The sequence below is a fragment of the Vanessa cardui genome, chromosome 10 (genome assembly GCF_905220365.1).
Source record: "Vanessa cardui chromosome 10, ilVanCard2.1, whole genome shotgun sequence".
Taxonomy (NCBI): Eukaryota; Metazoa; Arthropoda; class Insecta; order Lepidoptera; family Nymphalidae; genus Vanessa; species Vanessa cardui.
In genome coordinates this window covers 14,357,530-14,374,679 of record NC_061132.1, presented here as the reverse complement: position 1 = coordinate 14,374,679, position 17,150 = coordinate 14,357,530, and the positions used below count along the sequence as shown (strand labels likewise).

At 35.1% G+C, this 17,150-nt stretch overlaps 1 protein-coding gene across 1 annotated transcript; it reads right to left on the bottom strand.

Moving 5' to 3' along the window:
* Positions 1 to 1,695: 1,695 nt before the first annotated feature.
* Positions 1,696 to 16,118, bottom strand: LOC124533275 (luciferin 4-monooxygenase-like). The gene is made up of 11 exons (XM_047108485.1): positions 15,830 to 16,118; positions 13,860 to 14,067; positions 12,819 to 13,011; positions 8,374 to 8,520; positions 7,303 to 7,453; positions 6,939 to 7,073; positions 5,945 to 6,079; positions 4,996 to 5,076; positions 4,371 to 4,517; positions 3,310 to 3,475; positions 1,696 to 2,212 (listed from the first exon to the last, which is right to left on the bottom strand). The coding sequence occupies exons 1-11, from the start codon at positions 15,905 to 15,907 to the stop codon at positions 2,085 to 2,087; spliced, it is 1,569 nt and encodes a 522-aa protein (XP_046964441.1). The 5' UTR covers positions 15,908 to 16,118; the 3' UTR covers positions 1,696 to 2,084.
* Positions 16,119 to 17,150: the final 1,032 nt, after the last annotated feature.

The following is a 17,150-nucleotide window of genomic DNA, read 5'->3' as shown; positions in this document are numbered from 1 at the left end:
TACCACCGGTTCGGAAAGTAGATTCTACCGAGAAGAACCGATAAGAAACTCAGTAGTGACTCTTTTTCAAAATTTAAAAAATAAAAAGTCATGTTAGTTAATACAATTATTTAAATTAATATATCCTGCCTGGAAGTCAACAGGTATTAATTCCACGCTTTTTTATCATCTACAAAATCTTATACGCCTTTTTACCAATGTGTTTTTTATAAACGATTTGAATTTTCGAAACGGCAAAGTTAAAAATGTCCGCGGAATTTTAGTATAGAAACGGATATGTTTATATTTCGAATCATAGCTTCTTACTATCCAGACTACGAATATTTATTTTGTTGTTATTCGATTAAGTCCTTTTATTTATGTCGTTGTTTTTTTTATTTAATTGTGTATTTAATAAATTTATATTAATGTATAATTATGAAATGATTATTTACCTGGTTCCCAATATACTTAATTTAATACAAAGCAGGAAGTTTATATCTTTAAATAGTTAGTCCTATAAACAATTCAATTAATAAACGTGTCTGGTAAAGATGTTTTTGATGATGTGAATGATGTTGGTCCCCAGTGGCGGCGCAAGAACGAATCTTAATGTGGGCAAGATACAGCTTGCGAGGCCCTTGTTTTTTTAAATTTCGGGCGCGAGGCCCTTTGCTCCACGAGGCCGTGGGCGGTGGCCCACACCGCCCATGCCTGTCACCACTGTTGGCCCCGGTGGTTATGGGACGATATTTGCACATAAACGGTTATGGTCTCATTTAGAAGAACACCAGTTCTAGATGTGCAGAAAATTCAAGAGTATTCTTGGTTACGATTTATCAAATTGTTACAATTGAATAAATAATTAATTTACAAGATTAAAGGAAAAAACGAACCGAGATAACACAGTGGTTACGCGTGCATCTTAACCGATGATTTCGGTATCAAACCCAGCAAGCACAACTATATATATATGCTTAATTTGTGTTTATAATCCCTCTCGTGCTCGGCGGTGAAGGAAAACATCTTGAGGAAACCTTACTTGTGTCTAATTTCATCGAAATTCTGCCAAAAGTGCATTTCACAACCCGGCATTGGAACAGCGTGGTGGAATATGTTCCAAACCCTCTTCTTAATGGGAGAGGAGGCCTTAGCCCAGCAGTGGAAAATTTACAGGCTGCTACTTACCTTAATATTTTTTAAGAGGAAAAAAGGTATAGGCCTGTTAGAGAGCGATACTAAGGTTGTAAAAGAAATAATCCCACCAAAAACATTAAATGTAAAAAAATGCCAAGCCTCTCGCTGCAGTCTTTCCATCGTAAAAAGTTTTGAGATCTCATAATAGCCAAGTCCTATTCAAATTATTATTTAGTTATAAATCAACATTTAGTAATTGTATCAATAGTTTTCTTTATGCCTGAAATTATGAGTAAAATGTTACCTAGCTTTGTCCACTTCGAAGGAAAAAGGGGGGGGGGGGGGTGAGAAACATCGCTTCGAGAAAAGATGGTACGGCCGTGACCGTTTTGCTCGAGACTTGGCTGGGGCACTGCCGTGTCCCCAGATATTAAAGGGTGATTTGTACCACTATTATGTATTCGCGCTTACCATCGGGTTTCTCACACGTCCGTCTAATTCACACATTAAAAAAAAACAAATAAAATTGGATTGTTTATTCTATATAACAAATATCACAAATATAAATAAAAAAATATATAATCTGTATTTTTTAATGTTAGTTTATTTATATATTTTTAAAGAAATCAAATACTGTTGGCGTTCCACGCGGCCAAGATTTACACAGTAACTAATTTTAGTTCATATTTGTATATAATTAATGTTATTTAATTCTTATTTTAATTCTAATTTATAAATAGGTGTACTATATATCGTACATAACACTAAGGCGAAAAACATAAAAAATTACATAAACAAGCGAAAGTAAGAAAATATTTAAAGTCATAGTATTTTATCAAACACAAATAAAATTTTTCCTGTTTAATTGACACAGAGTAGAAAAATGCGAATTCTCACAATTGTATCAAATGAAGCTGAAATAAAGATCTTTCTTTTTAAAGTAGACTCAAAATATAGAAACTTTTTGGTTATTTTCCGTTTTGCATTTCAATCAGCTGTTTGACTTTCCCCCTCGCGATTTTCGCAGTCGATGTGTAAGGCAGACTGTCTACAAAAAAGACGCCGCCTCGTAATCCTTTGCTGTTTGCTAATTTACCTGAAAAAAAAAATTACAAATATAAGTTAAATTAAGACATTACAATATTTTGTACTTGTAAAATGTTAGCAGCGGTTTCAAAAGTAGATTTTAAAAGAGGAATTCGACTACTTTTTTATTACTGAAATAAACTTTATCATAAATAAATGCAATAATTCAACGAATATTTTTTTCAAATAGGGCTGATCAAGTAGTGATCCTGACGTAATATTAATATACCTAAAGATATACTTATATATATGCATATAATCTATTAATACAAGAGATAACAGCATAGTTCCTAATATTAGTGGCGCATTGAAGATTTATGATTAACTTTTTCCAAGGCACCATTGGAGTAAAATCAAAACATATAAAAAAAATAATTGCTCTGACGATTAGAAGAATCAAACAGGTTATCATGCAAAATGACAAGTGACCATGACCAACGGCGAATCGCTATTAATACATTTTAATTTCAATCAGACCAACGGATTCATTATGTAGTTGAAGAGAATGATTTTATAAGACGCCAGCAGTTAAAAAATATGACATTTTTTTTCATAATGTACCAAAAGGACATAACATAACACCTCGCCTCATTGCCTCCACTGGTGACAGGAGGGCTGGTTCGTTTTGTTGCCCAGAGGATCGGAATTGCGATTCAATGGGGAAATGCTGCTAGCATTCTTGCCACCATTCCACGCGGTCAAGATTTATACAGTAACTAGTTTTAGTTCATAACAACAACAGCCTGTAAATTCCCACTGCTGGGCTAAAGGCCTCCTCTCCCTTTGAGGAGAAGTTTTGGAACATATTCCACCACGCTGTTCCAATGCGGGTTGGTGGAATACACATGTGGCACCGCAGAGCACGAGATGAATTATATGGACAAATTAAGCACATGAAACAGCGGTGCTTGCCTGGGTTTGAACCCGCAATCATCGGTTACGATGCACGCGTTCTAACCACTGGGCCATCTCGACTCATTTTTGTATATATTTAAGCATTTAATGTTGTTAATTCTTATGTTAATAAAGTTACATTTTACAATAAAGGACATATATGTCATATATTGATGTGATGTGCAAACAGATGCTATGTTATGGAGAGCTCACTGTTAACGAGGTCGCATATATCGCTTGCGGTGATGGTGCTGCCGGGCGCGCGCACCACGCAGGCGGCTGGGTGCTCGCCGTCCTCCACGTCGCGCAGTCCCACCACGCACACATCAACCACCCCGGGGTGAGAGAGTATCACTTGCTCTATCTCCGTCGGCATCACCTATAACTCCCACTCTTACATAAAGGTCACACACACATCGATAAACGCATTTAAATAAGACTTGCGCCCAATGATATTTTAATAAACAGATATGTTATATCCATTCTAAACAACAGAAAAAAAGTGTGCCGCGCCGGGGACGGTTTATTTTACATTTCGTTACAAGTAAAAAGGATAGCTTGATAAAAACAATAAGTAAAAGGGTAACTAGATGTTTTAATTACGCAAAACGTATTACTACGTAATTATGATGAATTATAACGTATTACTACGTAAAACGACTAAAGACAAACGTCCCAATACGGACGTTTTTTAGTCTTCACTTTTTGCGCGTTAATGACATATCTGTTTACTAGAACATCATTGCTTGCGCCTAAAAAGTCAGCGAAATGTCGATCAAACGGTGTATTAGAAAAAGGCGAATTAATATTATGTTACTTTTGTGAATATGATAAAAGCAAAGATTTTTAAAATCGACAATAACATTTACTTAAAAAAACAACAGCCAGTATCACTATTCTGAAGAAACAATATCGAAACTTACCACAGATGATTGTGGAATATCAGAGAAACATTTGCAACATTGGCGATAATACTTATAATAATTAAAGACAGGCATCAAAACATCGTATTACATTCGGTTTTCAAGATTGAGTTACGAAATATAATTATTACTAAATAACTTTCACTTGGACCTAGGAGTAATAATGCAACAAACTCTATTGTAAGTATCAACCTCATTTTATTGTTGATGACAAGGCTGATTAATTTTATGCCCAAAGGATTCGAATCGCGCATCAACGGGGAAAATCTTCTAGCATTCTTGCCATCATTCAACGCAATCAAAATTTTATAGAATATACTTTTACACAATTAAGGCCTTTATTACGCTTACGTGATAATTCCTATATTTGATCAGGGTTTTGATACGATCAACGAAATAGTAGTTGTCATTCTCATCTCGATACAACAGGTCCCCAGTTTTGAAATATCCGTCCTCTGTAAAAGCTAGTGCTGTCTCCTCTGGGTCATTGTAATATTCCTGAAAAATATATAAATAAAACATTACTATTGATCGTCTTTCAATCAGAACTAATTAATAGTAGTTGGGATCATGCAGTAATAAGTCTGCTGTTTTATGGAAGATTTGCACCAAACAGCAAAACTTAGTATGGTTGTGAATTCGCAGGGAGAGTGAGTTTTTACCTACAGCCACATAGCCACCAACAACTTTAGGAACTATGTGGCATACCCCTTGTGCCTGTAGTAACATTGTCAGTCAAACTTCAAACCGGAACACAACAATACTGAGTACTACTGTTTGCTGTTAGAATATCTGATGATAGTGGTACCTACCTAGATGGATTTCCATAAAACCCTAACTCCAAGTGAATCAAAAACTGATCATAAACAATGATAGCTATCATTGTTTATGATCAGCTCCATTGAATTCCAAGTTAGTAGAAGCAAAATTACATCTCGCCTCAGAGCAGCAATGAAGACTACATAAAATCACTCACCGTAAATCTTAGACCCTTGACCAACAGTTCTCCAGTGACGTTCGTTTCTTTTATTTCTTCGCGACTATCGACATCAACTAACTAAAAAAAAAAAACAATATTTCATGATTAATTCGATAATTTGGTGGAATCCACCAACCCGCATTGGAACAGCGTGGTGGAATATGTTCCAAACCCTCTCCTTAATAGGCGAGGAGGCCTTAACCCAGTAGTGGGAAATTTACGAGCTTTTAGTTTACTTACTTTACTTTCCATAATTTGTTAAAATGAGTCAGGTCAACCTATATTTCCACAATGTAACAATAAAAAATATTTTGCCCGTATTTAAATTTGGATACTTTTATAATGGACTACACATATTTGATGCTATAGCATGGCCAAATAACTTAACCTTGGAACAGTTACACCACTACACCAAGGTTCATGAAAAGCTTCATCAAACGAATAACACCTCACCTTGCCTCCACTGGTGCCAGGAGGGCTGGTTCCTTTAAGCCCAGAGGATCGGAATTGCGATTCAACGGGGAAATGCTGCTAGCATTCGTGCCACCATTCCACGCGGTCAAGATTTATACAGTAACAAATTTTAATTCATATTTGTATATATTTAAACATCTAACGTTATTAATTCTCTAGACTTTTATGTTAAATTAATTACATTTTATTGATCTTAGTCACCTTATTTATCGATTATGGCTATTTATAGTCTCCTGCTTCGGTCGGGTAAATAAAAAAGTTAACAAATACTGTTTACTGTTTTACCTTACTATTCACATGCCATATAACTTTTTGTAATCTATAATTTACAGTAGATAACGTTTCACTGAGATTTAGATTTTTTATTTAGAACACACAACATTAAACATGGCCGCCCGTTGAAAATAATATATCCAAGGATATAGTTCTAGAGGGTACGTCAATAAAATATTTTCGGATATTTATAAATTACCTTAACAATGTAGCCTGGTAAGGATCCTCTCCCACAGTTGCCAATCGGTCCCTTAGGGTCTGGTACTAGAACAGGCCCTATCATCTCAGTCTGTCCGTACGCCTCTAAAGCGACCATATCGTTGGATAAAAGTTTCTAAAATTATCGCCATTGGTTAATACATAAATAAATGATTAATTAATTATAATTTTGATAAATAAAATTCGAAGAAACATTTTAATTACGACAAAAATACCCGGATTAATAACGAAGTTGCAAAATTAAATAGACAAGGAATAGAGTTTGAACTCTTCCTGAAAACGTGTTGGCCTATATAATAATATATTCACACAGATGCATAATCTATAGTTTGCACAATATGACGACCTCCGTGGTCGAGTGATGTGTACACCGGTTTTCATGGGTACGCCACTCCGAAGTCCCGGGTTCGATTCCCGGTCGAGTCAATGTAGATTATCATTAGTTTTCTATGTTGTCTTGGGTCTGGGTGTTTGTGGTACCGTCGTTACTTCATATAATAATAAATAACTAGAAATTGTGTTTCTATCAATTACAGTATCTGGCAGATAACGATTTAAACTACAGGCTGCATATTGGCCTTGCATAAAATCCTTATAACCTGAAATTAATGCAGAGTATTTCGATGTTTAGTGATAAACCAGCTGTGCCCTCGACCTAGTACGCCTCAAAGGCGTATAACAAAACAAAATATTATTGTAGCCTAAGTTACTAACTATTATATCAGTTATCTGCCAAAGTCCCGTCAAAATCGGTACAGTCGTTCCAGAGATTAGCCAGAACAAACAGACGGATAGACCGACAAAAATTGTAAAAAATGTTATTTTGGTATATGTACCGTGTATAAATACATATGCATTGAGTAAAAAAAGACCATTTTAATTTTACAAACTCACACATACTACATACGACATGCCAATTTTATTATATGTACAGTTTTGATCACTTACGCCGATTAGTAGAGGTAAATATTTACCTTAAAACTCAAAAGAACTTCTGGGTAGATTTTGGAACCAGTGAGACTGATGCTTCGAAAGCATGTCATGTCAACTTTATCCTTTCGACTCACCAAAAAGGACATATGGGCTGGACTGAACAGCGCTGTTTGAGGCTAAAAATAAAAAATATATATTTTAAAAATGGAATGTTTTTCGATATTATAAGTGGCCTGTGTTACTGGGTGATCACCCAAACTCTGATCATACAAGTAGTCAAAATAAATGAGGTAAAAAACATAAAATATTTATATAAGAATCAAATCGATAACATCCTCCTTTTTTGAAGTCGGTTAAAAATGAGTCTTCTTATTAATTAGGATAAATGTATTGTAGGACTCTCACTTTGTATTTGTTGATGATATCAACAATGTGGTCAGCATCATCCGGGTTGGACGTTTGGACCATCGTGCTGACCACAAGGGGCGTGTAGGCAGTCGAAAAAAACCTTGACACCCAATGTACTGGGGCCAGGTTTAATGCTTTTTCATGTGTCCTGTAAAATATAAATTATTTTGCAATCATACAAAGGCCGACAATAACAAACAAAAACAGAAGACTGTAAATTTCCTAGGCTATTCTCTCCCTTTGAGGAGAAAGTTTGGAACATATTCTACCACGCTGTTCCAAAGCGAGTGTAATACACATATGATAGAATTTCTATGAAATTAGACACATGCAGGTTTCCTCGCGATGTTTTCCTACACCGCCGAGCTCGAGATGAATTATAAACACAAATTAAGCACATGAATATTCAGTGGTACCGATAATCATCGGTTAAGATGCGTTCTAACCACTGGGCCATAGGCTTATATCACTTCTCATAGGCTGACGAAGCCTAGCGACATGATTGTTCGGTCTTTCTGGCCTTTTCATTTAATTAGTCAAATGTGTCTCGTTCGCAGATTATAAAATAAAACAGTAAACAGTAGACGGTAACGAAAAATATGAAAATACGTCAATAATTAATAATTAATGTACCAGAAATTTTGTCGTATTAACAAAAAGACGTGCCGTTTCGAACTATCGAGGATTTGTATTCGTTTTTACAAAACAGTAACAGAACCAAAATATCAACATGCAGGTTTCCTCACGACGTTTTCCTTCACCGCCGAGCTCGAGATGAATTATAAACACAAATTAAGCACGGGTTTGAACCCGCTATCATCGGTTAAGATGCACGCGTTCTAACCACTGGGCCATCTCAGCTCGCTCGCTCTCTCTTAACAGACGGGTTGAAATCCCCAAACCAAGGGTTTTTTTAATAAACTTTTTTATCTATAAAAAAACCCAGCTCGATCCAAATGACAAATTAATACCATATATATCATACAATCATGATCACAAAGATTATCGATCCACAAGTTGATAAAAATAACGTCATACTATATTGCACTTCGCGTAATTTCTACTCACACATTCCGTTGATTGTGTAGCCTCGAAATTCCCAGCATTTTTGTCATGAAGGGCTTGTGGTTGAATGCTGCCGCCTTGATATTGCCAGTGGTACCGCTTGTAGTGATCAGAAATACATATATTTTGTCAATATCGAACTCCGCTACTCTGAAAATGAAGATATTTTTATATTTCTTTGTAAAATCTTACTTTAATATACATTAAAATCGTTCTTTAATATACACTGAGCCGTAATCTCTCAGTAGTTAAACGAGTTATGATGGATGAATGCGGGTTCAATTCCATAGGAAAAACCCTGAATTTTCATGTCCTTACATTGTGTTCTAAATTCATTTCTATTTTGTCGGTGAAGAAGAATATCAAGAACATATTTGTCCACCAAACCGTATTGGAGCAGCGTGATGGAATAAGCTCGAAATAATTTAGCGCGGTAATTAGTATTTTTTAATATTCAGATATCATATATAAAAGTTATTGTAACATTAATATACGTGATAAATATGAGAAATTGAAAACTAAGTATAGAATAATTATTTTTTATGATATCCATTCGACTGTACTAGGTTTGCACCGGTTTTTAACGGGTAGTACCGCATTTTGAATCATTTGTACCTTTTTTATGGAATAGGTTGGCGGACGAGCATATGGGCCACCTGATGGTAAGTGGTCACCATCACCCATAGAAAAATGTCGCTGTAAGAAGTATTAAATATTCATTATTTTTAACCAACCTTAGGAATTAAGATGTTATGTTCCTCGTGCCGGTAGTTACTGGCTCACTCACCCTTCAAACCGGAACACAACAATACTGAGTACTGTTATTTGGCGGTAGAATAACTGATGAGTGGGTGGTACCTACCCAGACGGGCTTGCACATAGCCCTACCACCAAGTAAACCTAACTGAGATATATAATAAATGTTATGGTATACCTTGCTTAAACTACACAAAGTTATATAACATGTTATTTATTCAATTGTATGTTTTCAATGCAAGGGCGAGTAATATTAAACAAAGTTCAATAACACTTGCGATGGAGACATTTCAAAGACGCGTAACATTATGGGTACATTCGTTAATTTGTTGTGTTTACACCTCTCTCTTATACAAACCACAAGGACAATTCCAAGGTGAGAACAAAGATGAAAACTTGGTACGTAAGTACTTTTAAAGATATAAGCATACATATGAATATAGGGACAGAGAAAGTGACTTTGTTTTATACGATGTAGTGATAAATGGTTTATCTAAGATAAGAGTAAGGGATTAATAACTTCAATGATCCCGTAGATCTGACTGATACAGTTTCGTCTCAATGAATGTCTAGTATCTCGAGTGACTCGTATTACCGTCCAGTAAAAAGTCCAATGTCACAACATGTCAAATGACTCTGCTATGTATGTACTTAATGTTACTTTTAATTTTCCATTAGTGGTTGGACTAATTATCCTTAACACAGGTTATGTTAATAACCCAAAAAGGATTATAAGTTTCACTCTTTTTAAAGTGCCAAACTATAAGTAAATAGAGTACTTAGCTAATAGTCATATTTAACAATAGTCATACTTATTTTGTATACTCATATATTTATATAAGGTAATTTTTGTAATATTTCTTTTGCACCAATAAATGATTGCTATTATTACTATGTCAATCGTACCATAATATCACATAAGACATAAGGTCCACTGACGAAAATCCAGTCGTGATAGTGCAATAATGTAATTTATGTGATGACGTAATCATCACCGCAATTCCTTACGTCACCAATACGCCGCTAAAATAGAAGCTTGCACCAAACCTTTGTGTTAAAAACTGTTTGCAATTGAGAGTTGCGAATCTAATTTCAATCGAATCGAACAAATAAAAATACTCAGTATTTCAGTATCAGTTGTGTTCCGGTTTGAAGGGTGAGTGAGCCAGTGTAACTACAGGCGCAAGCGACATAACATCTTAGTTCCCAAGGTTGGTGGCACATTGACGATGTAAGGAATAGTTAATATTTCTTACAGCGTCACTGTCTATGGGTGATGATGACCACTTACCATCAGGTGGCCTATATGCTCGTCCGCCAACCTATACCTTACAAAAAAGAAACCTGTGGAAAATATTTTACTTTTAGTAGAATATTTTTCCACATACATTTTGTCTACTATCACTTCTTTTATCTAAATATAAAATAAATCTGTAATTGTGACACTTGTTTACTTGGTGGTAGGGCTTTGTGCGAGCCTCTGAGTAGGTCCCATCTACTCATCAGATATTCAACCGAAAACCAGCAGTACCTACAAGGGACATAACGTCATAGATTCCAAGGTTGGTGGCGCATTCACTAAAAAGTCTATTAGTATATTATTTATTTAATCTTTGTATCAGTGTCTTTTGAAACAGTAATTAGTCATAGTATTATAACTCGACTAAATCCAGGTACCCAAATACATATTAAATTAAATTCCTAACTCGTCGGAACCTTTCTTGTTAATTCTCCAGGGTAATTGCCCCGGTAGGCTCATCAATCCGTTCCTGAATTATACCGCTAAATTTACCGCTTCTAAATCAAAATGAAAATCAAAATAAACTTAATTCAAAAGTGCTTAACAAGCACTTTTGAATCATCATTTGACAATTAAGTGAAGCTACCACCGGTTCGGAAAGTAGATTCCACCGAGAAGAACCGGCAAGAAACTCAGTAGTTCTTTTTCAACATTTAAAAAATACAATCATATTAATTAAATACAATTATATATGTATGTTATGTATCCTGCCTGGAAGTCAACAGGTATCGAACAAATGCTTGACTTTGAAAGTAGTATCAGTCTTATCAGTTGCATTATTAATTTCTTCGCACAATACTTGACAGTATTAATAGATACTGACAATAATCAAATGATATTCGCTTATCAATAACAGGCAATGCACTTATAAACAACGTAACTAATATGCATCGGTTACCAGATAAAAAAAGATTCTTGATCTTTATTTATGGATAACATCGGCATATATAAATCGTCATGCCATTGTTTATGTGTAAAATGTATAGCCTATCGTCTTTGTCTAGAAGTACTTTATGTCTCGTTGGTCTTGTATATCAACTGAGATGGCCCAGTGGTTAGATTGCGTGCATCTTAACCGATGATTATGGGTTCAAATCGAGGAAAGCACTACTATATATATGTGCTTAATTTGTGTTTATAATTCATGTCGTGTTCAGAGGTGAAGGAAAATATCGTGAGGAAACCTGCAAGTGTCTAATTTCATCAAAATTCTGCTACATGTGCATTCCATCAACCCGCATTGGAAAAGCGTGATGGAATATGTTCCAAACCTTCTCCTCAAAGGGCAATACACATGGGGCAGAATTACTATGAAATTTGTCACATGCAGGTTTCCTCACGATGTTTTCCTTCACCGCTGAGCACGAGTTGAATTATAAAGACAAATTAAGCACATGAATCAGCGGTGCTTCCCTGGGTTTGAACCCGCAATCATCGGTTAAGATGCACGCGTTCTAACCACTGGGCCATCTCGACTCAATCATGATTCGGATCAATAAATTTCAATCTAATTTTTATTTACAATTACAGTTCCAAGTTCCAAGAGGACTTATCGCTTTCTAGCATTTCACTGTCGCATTCTGCATTGAGTTTCCAGCCACATAGTAACGTCACAACTAACTAAAATGTTACAAATGTGCACCTCGTATTTTGGAACATTTTATGCAAAACCAAAGTTTCAAACGAAGTAAAAATTGCCTTTGTTGCTAAATATAATCAATTGCTAAGGAATATAATTATAACATTATAATAATATAATTATATAACAACTCTCCTCATTGCCTCCACTGGTGACAGGAGGGCTGGTTCGTTTTTTGCCCAGAGGATCGGAATTGCGATTCAACGGGGAAATGCTGCTAGCGTTCTTGTCACCATTCCACGCGGTCAAGATTTATACAGTAACTAGTTTTAGTTCATATTTGTATATATATATATATTATATTTAAGCATTTAATGTTGTTAATTCTTATGTTAATAAACATTTAGTTATTGCTAAGAAACCTTTGTTTATTTGACACATTATACGATCATTGAATTAGTAAGAAAAAGTTCGTCAGCTTAAGATCTATTTTCGTGTGCTCAGTATGAGCCACATAATGCTTTACCGATCGAGAATGACGTATTGCGTCGCAACGATTTGATGTTTAAATTTAAAAGGTACTAAGAGTTTAAGACTTGATATAGGAATGAATTTGAAAACTGACGAAGGTTTTCTTACTCTGACTGTACATTCTATTTCTTTGTTAATTTTAAAAAAGTGTTCGAACAAACCTACTGAGTTTTTTGCGCAGGATCTTTACAAGTCAGAGCAGTATAGTACCTTTATTATCGAACAAATATGTGGAAGGCTACATTGAATTTGAGTGTTTTAGGTTATATTTCTTTTACTTACCTAAATTCTTCTTCCGGATCCCCATTGTCATATTCCTGTACAAACTCTGTTAACGTAGACATCTCCCTATCGAATGCGATCAATTTGATATCTAATCCAAGAGCGTTTGCAGCTTTCGCGTATATGTCGATGGATTCGGATTGACAAAATGCTATTTTTGGTTTCGCCTTTTTGAACAATTTGCAGATTTCATCTAAAATCAATAATATTACAAATCAAAACAGTTGTTATGATATGTTAAGTAACAGTTCAGAGCCGAGATGGCCCATGGTTAGAACGCGTGCATCTTAACCGATGATTTCGGGTTCAAACCCAGGCAAGCACCATTATTATATGTGCTTAATTTGTGTTTATAATTCATCTCGTGCTCGGCGGTGAAGGAAAACATCGTGAGGAAACCTACATGTTTCGAATTTCATTGAAATTCTGCCACATTTGCATTCCACCAACCCGCATTAGAACAGCGTGGTGTTCCAAGCCCTCTCCTTAATGGGAGAGGAAGCCATTAGCCCAGCAGTGGGAAATTTACAGACTGTTACTTTAGGTACTTTACTTACTACTGCTGGGCCAAGTTATTTCCTCTTGAGAAATATTGGAGCTTTAATACCTTGCGGCAGATTTGCGGATTGGTATTTAATGTGATTTAATTCGAGAAGCTCGATTGAGGCTTTAAATAGCTATAGTTAAGCCCAATTTAATTTACTTTTGTATTGTAAAATTATTGTAAAACTGTATTGAATATGTTTTAAATAAGACTTAATTTATTGGATGCGAATTTGCTAGGTTTTTTGATAATGTAGGAAGGTAGTCTATGTCGCTGTAAGAAATATTAACCGTTCGTTACATCACCAATGCACAATCATTTGTTGGAAGAAATGCGCATATAATGCATGTAAAAATGCAGCAATTACATTATTATATATCCGTAGGAGATACCCCTACCCAGATGGCCTTACACAAAGCCCTACCTCCCTTAAACGAAGATTACACTTAGCCAATAAAGCTACCATTACAGTCATATAACCATAAGTTACCACTTACCGTATTTGAAAAACGGATCGACACCCACAATCGGCAAGCCATTAAAGAGAGCCGCGTAAAACGGAATGTTAACGTTTAAGTGGTTCCTTCCGCCAATAGCTAGTACGTCGCCCGGTTTCAGTCCAAATGATCTGAGAGATCTCGCGAGACGTATGGATCTAGATAATACTGACGCATAAGTTTCCTCCTCGCCAGTTGCAGCATCTATCTGATAACAGAAAAGAGGAACATTAAAAAAAATATCTATAAAAGTAAAGTAACAGCCTGTAAATTTCCCACTGCTGGGATAAGACTTCCTCCTCCATTAAGTAGAGGTTTTAGAACACACGCTGTTCCAATGCGGGTTGGTGGAATGCACATGTGGCAGAATTTCTAAGAAATTAGACATATGCAGGTTTCCTCACGATGTCTTCCTTCACCGCCGAGCACGAGATGAATTATAAACACAATTTAAGTACATATACGAGTATTTAGTGGTGCTTGCCTGGGTTTGAACGCATTCATCGATTAAGATGCACGCGTTCTAACCACTGGGCCATCTCAGCTCTTATTATCTATGGTACTTGGTACAAAGATTTACGATTCTGACCTTCGCCATGATTGACAATGTATATATAATATAACTCTGTAACTAAATAAAAACTCCTTATTAATATTTTTAACTAAAAGAATAATCCTAGCTAAGATAACCATTAGTCAATATTGTTTATTACCATGATCTAAAAAAAACTAACCTGTCTTATAAATCAGAGTTATTTAATTTTGCAAATTGTTAGATGATATAAAAAACATAAGAACACGTTTAACTAGGAAATAAAATAATAAAAGTGGTTCGAATATCCAGCAACAATATTGAGTTATTTTTTATTCTGTACATATTTCATAACATTATGTATCCTGTTATGATATATATATATTACTTTACTTTACATACATAATGAGATTAGTCTCTAACCACAAGGCCCTGTGGCTTTGCTTCCGTTTCTATATACATAAAATAAATTTGGAGAGTCTGTTTTTAATATTAAAATAACCGCTTTGTACTATATGCATATTATGTTGTTGCGACTAATCTCTGGTACGGCTGGACCGATTTTGACGGGACTTTCACTGGCAGCTAGCTGACGTAACATAGAGTAACTAAGGCTACAACTCTATTTTTTTAAATTCAATAGCGCACAAGGTCGCTAGAACAGCTAATATAAAATAAATGTGTTATTATTTTAACCATATATAAACATCGACAACATTACAAAAATAAATATGTATTATTTGTATTTGGCAAACAGCTGCAAAACACGAATAATTTAATTAATAATAAATGCAAATAGTTGAATGGGCCTGTTTATCTTTTTTAAAAGCACTTATAATTGTACAACGATGCATATTTCTGTTGACAACCTAAAGCCGGTCACCCAGCGGAAATAATTGCCGGTAAAAACAATAATAATGTAAAAATCTCAAATTTAGACGATCACCCATATCTTCTCTCTATATGGTGGCGCATTGATGATGAAAGGAATTGTTAATATTTCTATGCGCCAATGTCAATGGATAGTAATGACATATCATCATTTGGCCTAGGTCAGTTCACCTACCCATATAATAAACTCTTTTTTTAGGGTTAATAAAAATGTGAAAGTAACTCGGTCTGTGGCTATTTCATGAGCAAACCACTCAACAGAATTTGATGAAATTTGGTATGAAGCAAACTTGAGCTCCAAGAAAGGAAATAGTCTTCTTTTTTTGGCTTAATACATGACAACCAATACCCTAAAACGCGAAAGACCTGAAGTGACTACCAGTTGAATATAAGGTTTACACTGATCGACCTATCCAGACTCCAGTCACCATCAATCTTTTCTGGAGTAATTGATTATCTGATGAATTACAAACAAAATGTTTACAAACGGTTTCTGATGAAGCACGAAGACTCGATCTTAATTTAGAGAAGTATAAATACAACTCACCTGATGTACGACGTCCGGATATAGTTTCAAATGTTCGAAAACCAAATGACCAATGTGGTATTTCGGTCCGATGTCCATAATAACACTCGGTAATATAAATAACAAAACAGAATATCAGTCAACGAACAATGGCAATTTTGTTTTTTTTATAATATTTATTCGTAAGCTTTTTACAAGTTTAAATATTTGTCAATTGTCCAAGGTATATATATCTCAGTGCGTCCTGTAACTCGTCTCGACAACAAGTGACTTGAATTACCGATAACGCGTCTGGTCGTCAACACGTCGAAACAAATAAAGTAAACAAGCGCAAGATGTACCTATTCAGAGATCAAAGATAAAGGGATTATTCATACTGTTTGTCTATGGCTCATGTAGTACGATTTTCAAAGGCAGTTTTTATTTGATCAATGAGTTTATATGGAAAATTACTAGTTACCGCACGCGAGTTTGCTCTTTCAGGAAATGTTTGTACCTACACAAACTTAGCCTAGCTTTCAGTGGTCAGGCCGCAAAATCGTAACTGATAGACATATCTTTTTGGAAATATTGTTTATTGCTGAGAGTTTTGGACTTTATTTCAAAATGGTAAATTAGGGCCGGTTGGTTAAAAATGAGGTCGCTATATCCAACACAAATTAAACCTTAATCTAATTGAATAAAGAATATTTTTATATGATATGACATGCAGGTTCTTAGTGGTTTTTCAACCTTCGTTGATATCCTGTGCCCACTGGGTCATCGTGATCTTCATATATATCTTATTTCAGCAAAAACTTACCGGTTGAAAAAACTTAGAGATTCAACCCGGTTTCACACTGATTCAAAACTAACTTTCGATCAAGGGAAACTTTTTAGAATTGAATCATTAGTTCTAAAGATTACCTCTACATACATATCTATCCACTTTATACCTCATTATCATACATATATAGTCTCAAAAAACAACCTTATGACAAAGTTAAATTTGACCCTTTTTATTAATAAAGTGGTATTGCTAGATTTATGTTCTAATACCTGTTTTATGGTGTTTTTTTTATTTATATGGGCTGTCTTCTAGCGGATAGTCTGGCGTCATAACAGGAAGTTAATGTTTCGAGGACAGTTTTTACGCAACCTGCGATCGCATAACCAGCAATTATGACTTCAAACGAGGTAAATTACTGGGTATCTTAGATGAGTTTGCACTTTTTAGTTCCAATTATTTATTTTTATAGATATTAAGACTGCCTCGTATAAATATAAAAATAAAACATCATCATCAGATTTCCATACATTAATATGTGTGTGTGTGTGCGTGTGTGTGTTATATTGTATATGA

What these genes read in the sequence shown, in the direction of transcription:
- LOC124533275 (XM_047108485.1), bottom strand. Translation starts at nt 15,907, where the DNA reads ATGGACATCGGACCGAAATACCACATTGGTCATTTGGTTTTCGAACAT. An exon ending in ATCCGGACGTCGTACATCAG is followed by an intron (nt 14,068 to 15,829) that starts GTGAGTTGTATT and finishes TTCTGTTATCAG; the next exon opens with ATAGATGCTGCAACTGGCGA. An exon ending in TATATGCGACCTCGTTAACA is followed by an intron (nt 2,213 to 3,309) that starts GTGAGCTCTCCA and finishes TTTTTTTTTCAG; the next exon opens with GTAAATTAGCAAACAGCAAA.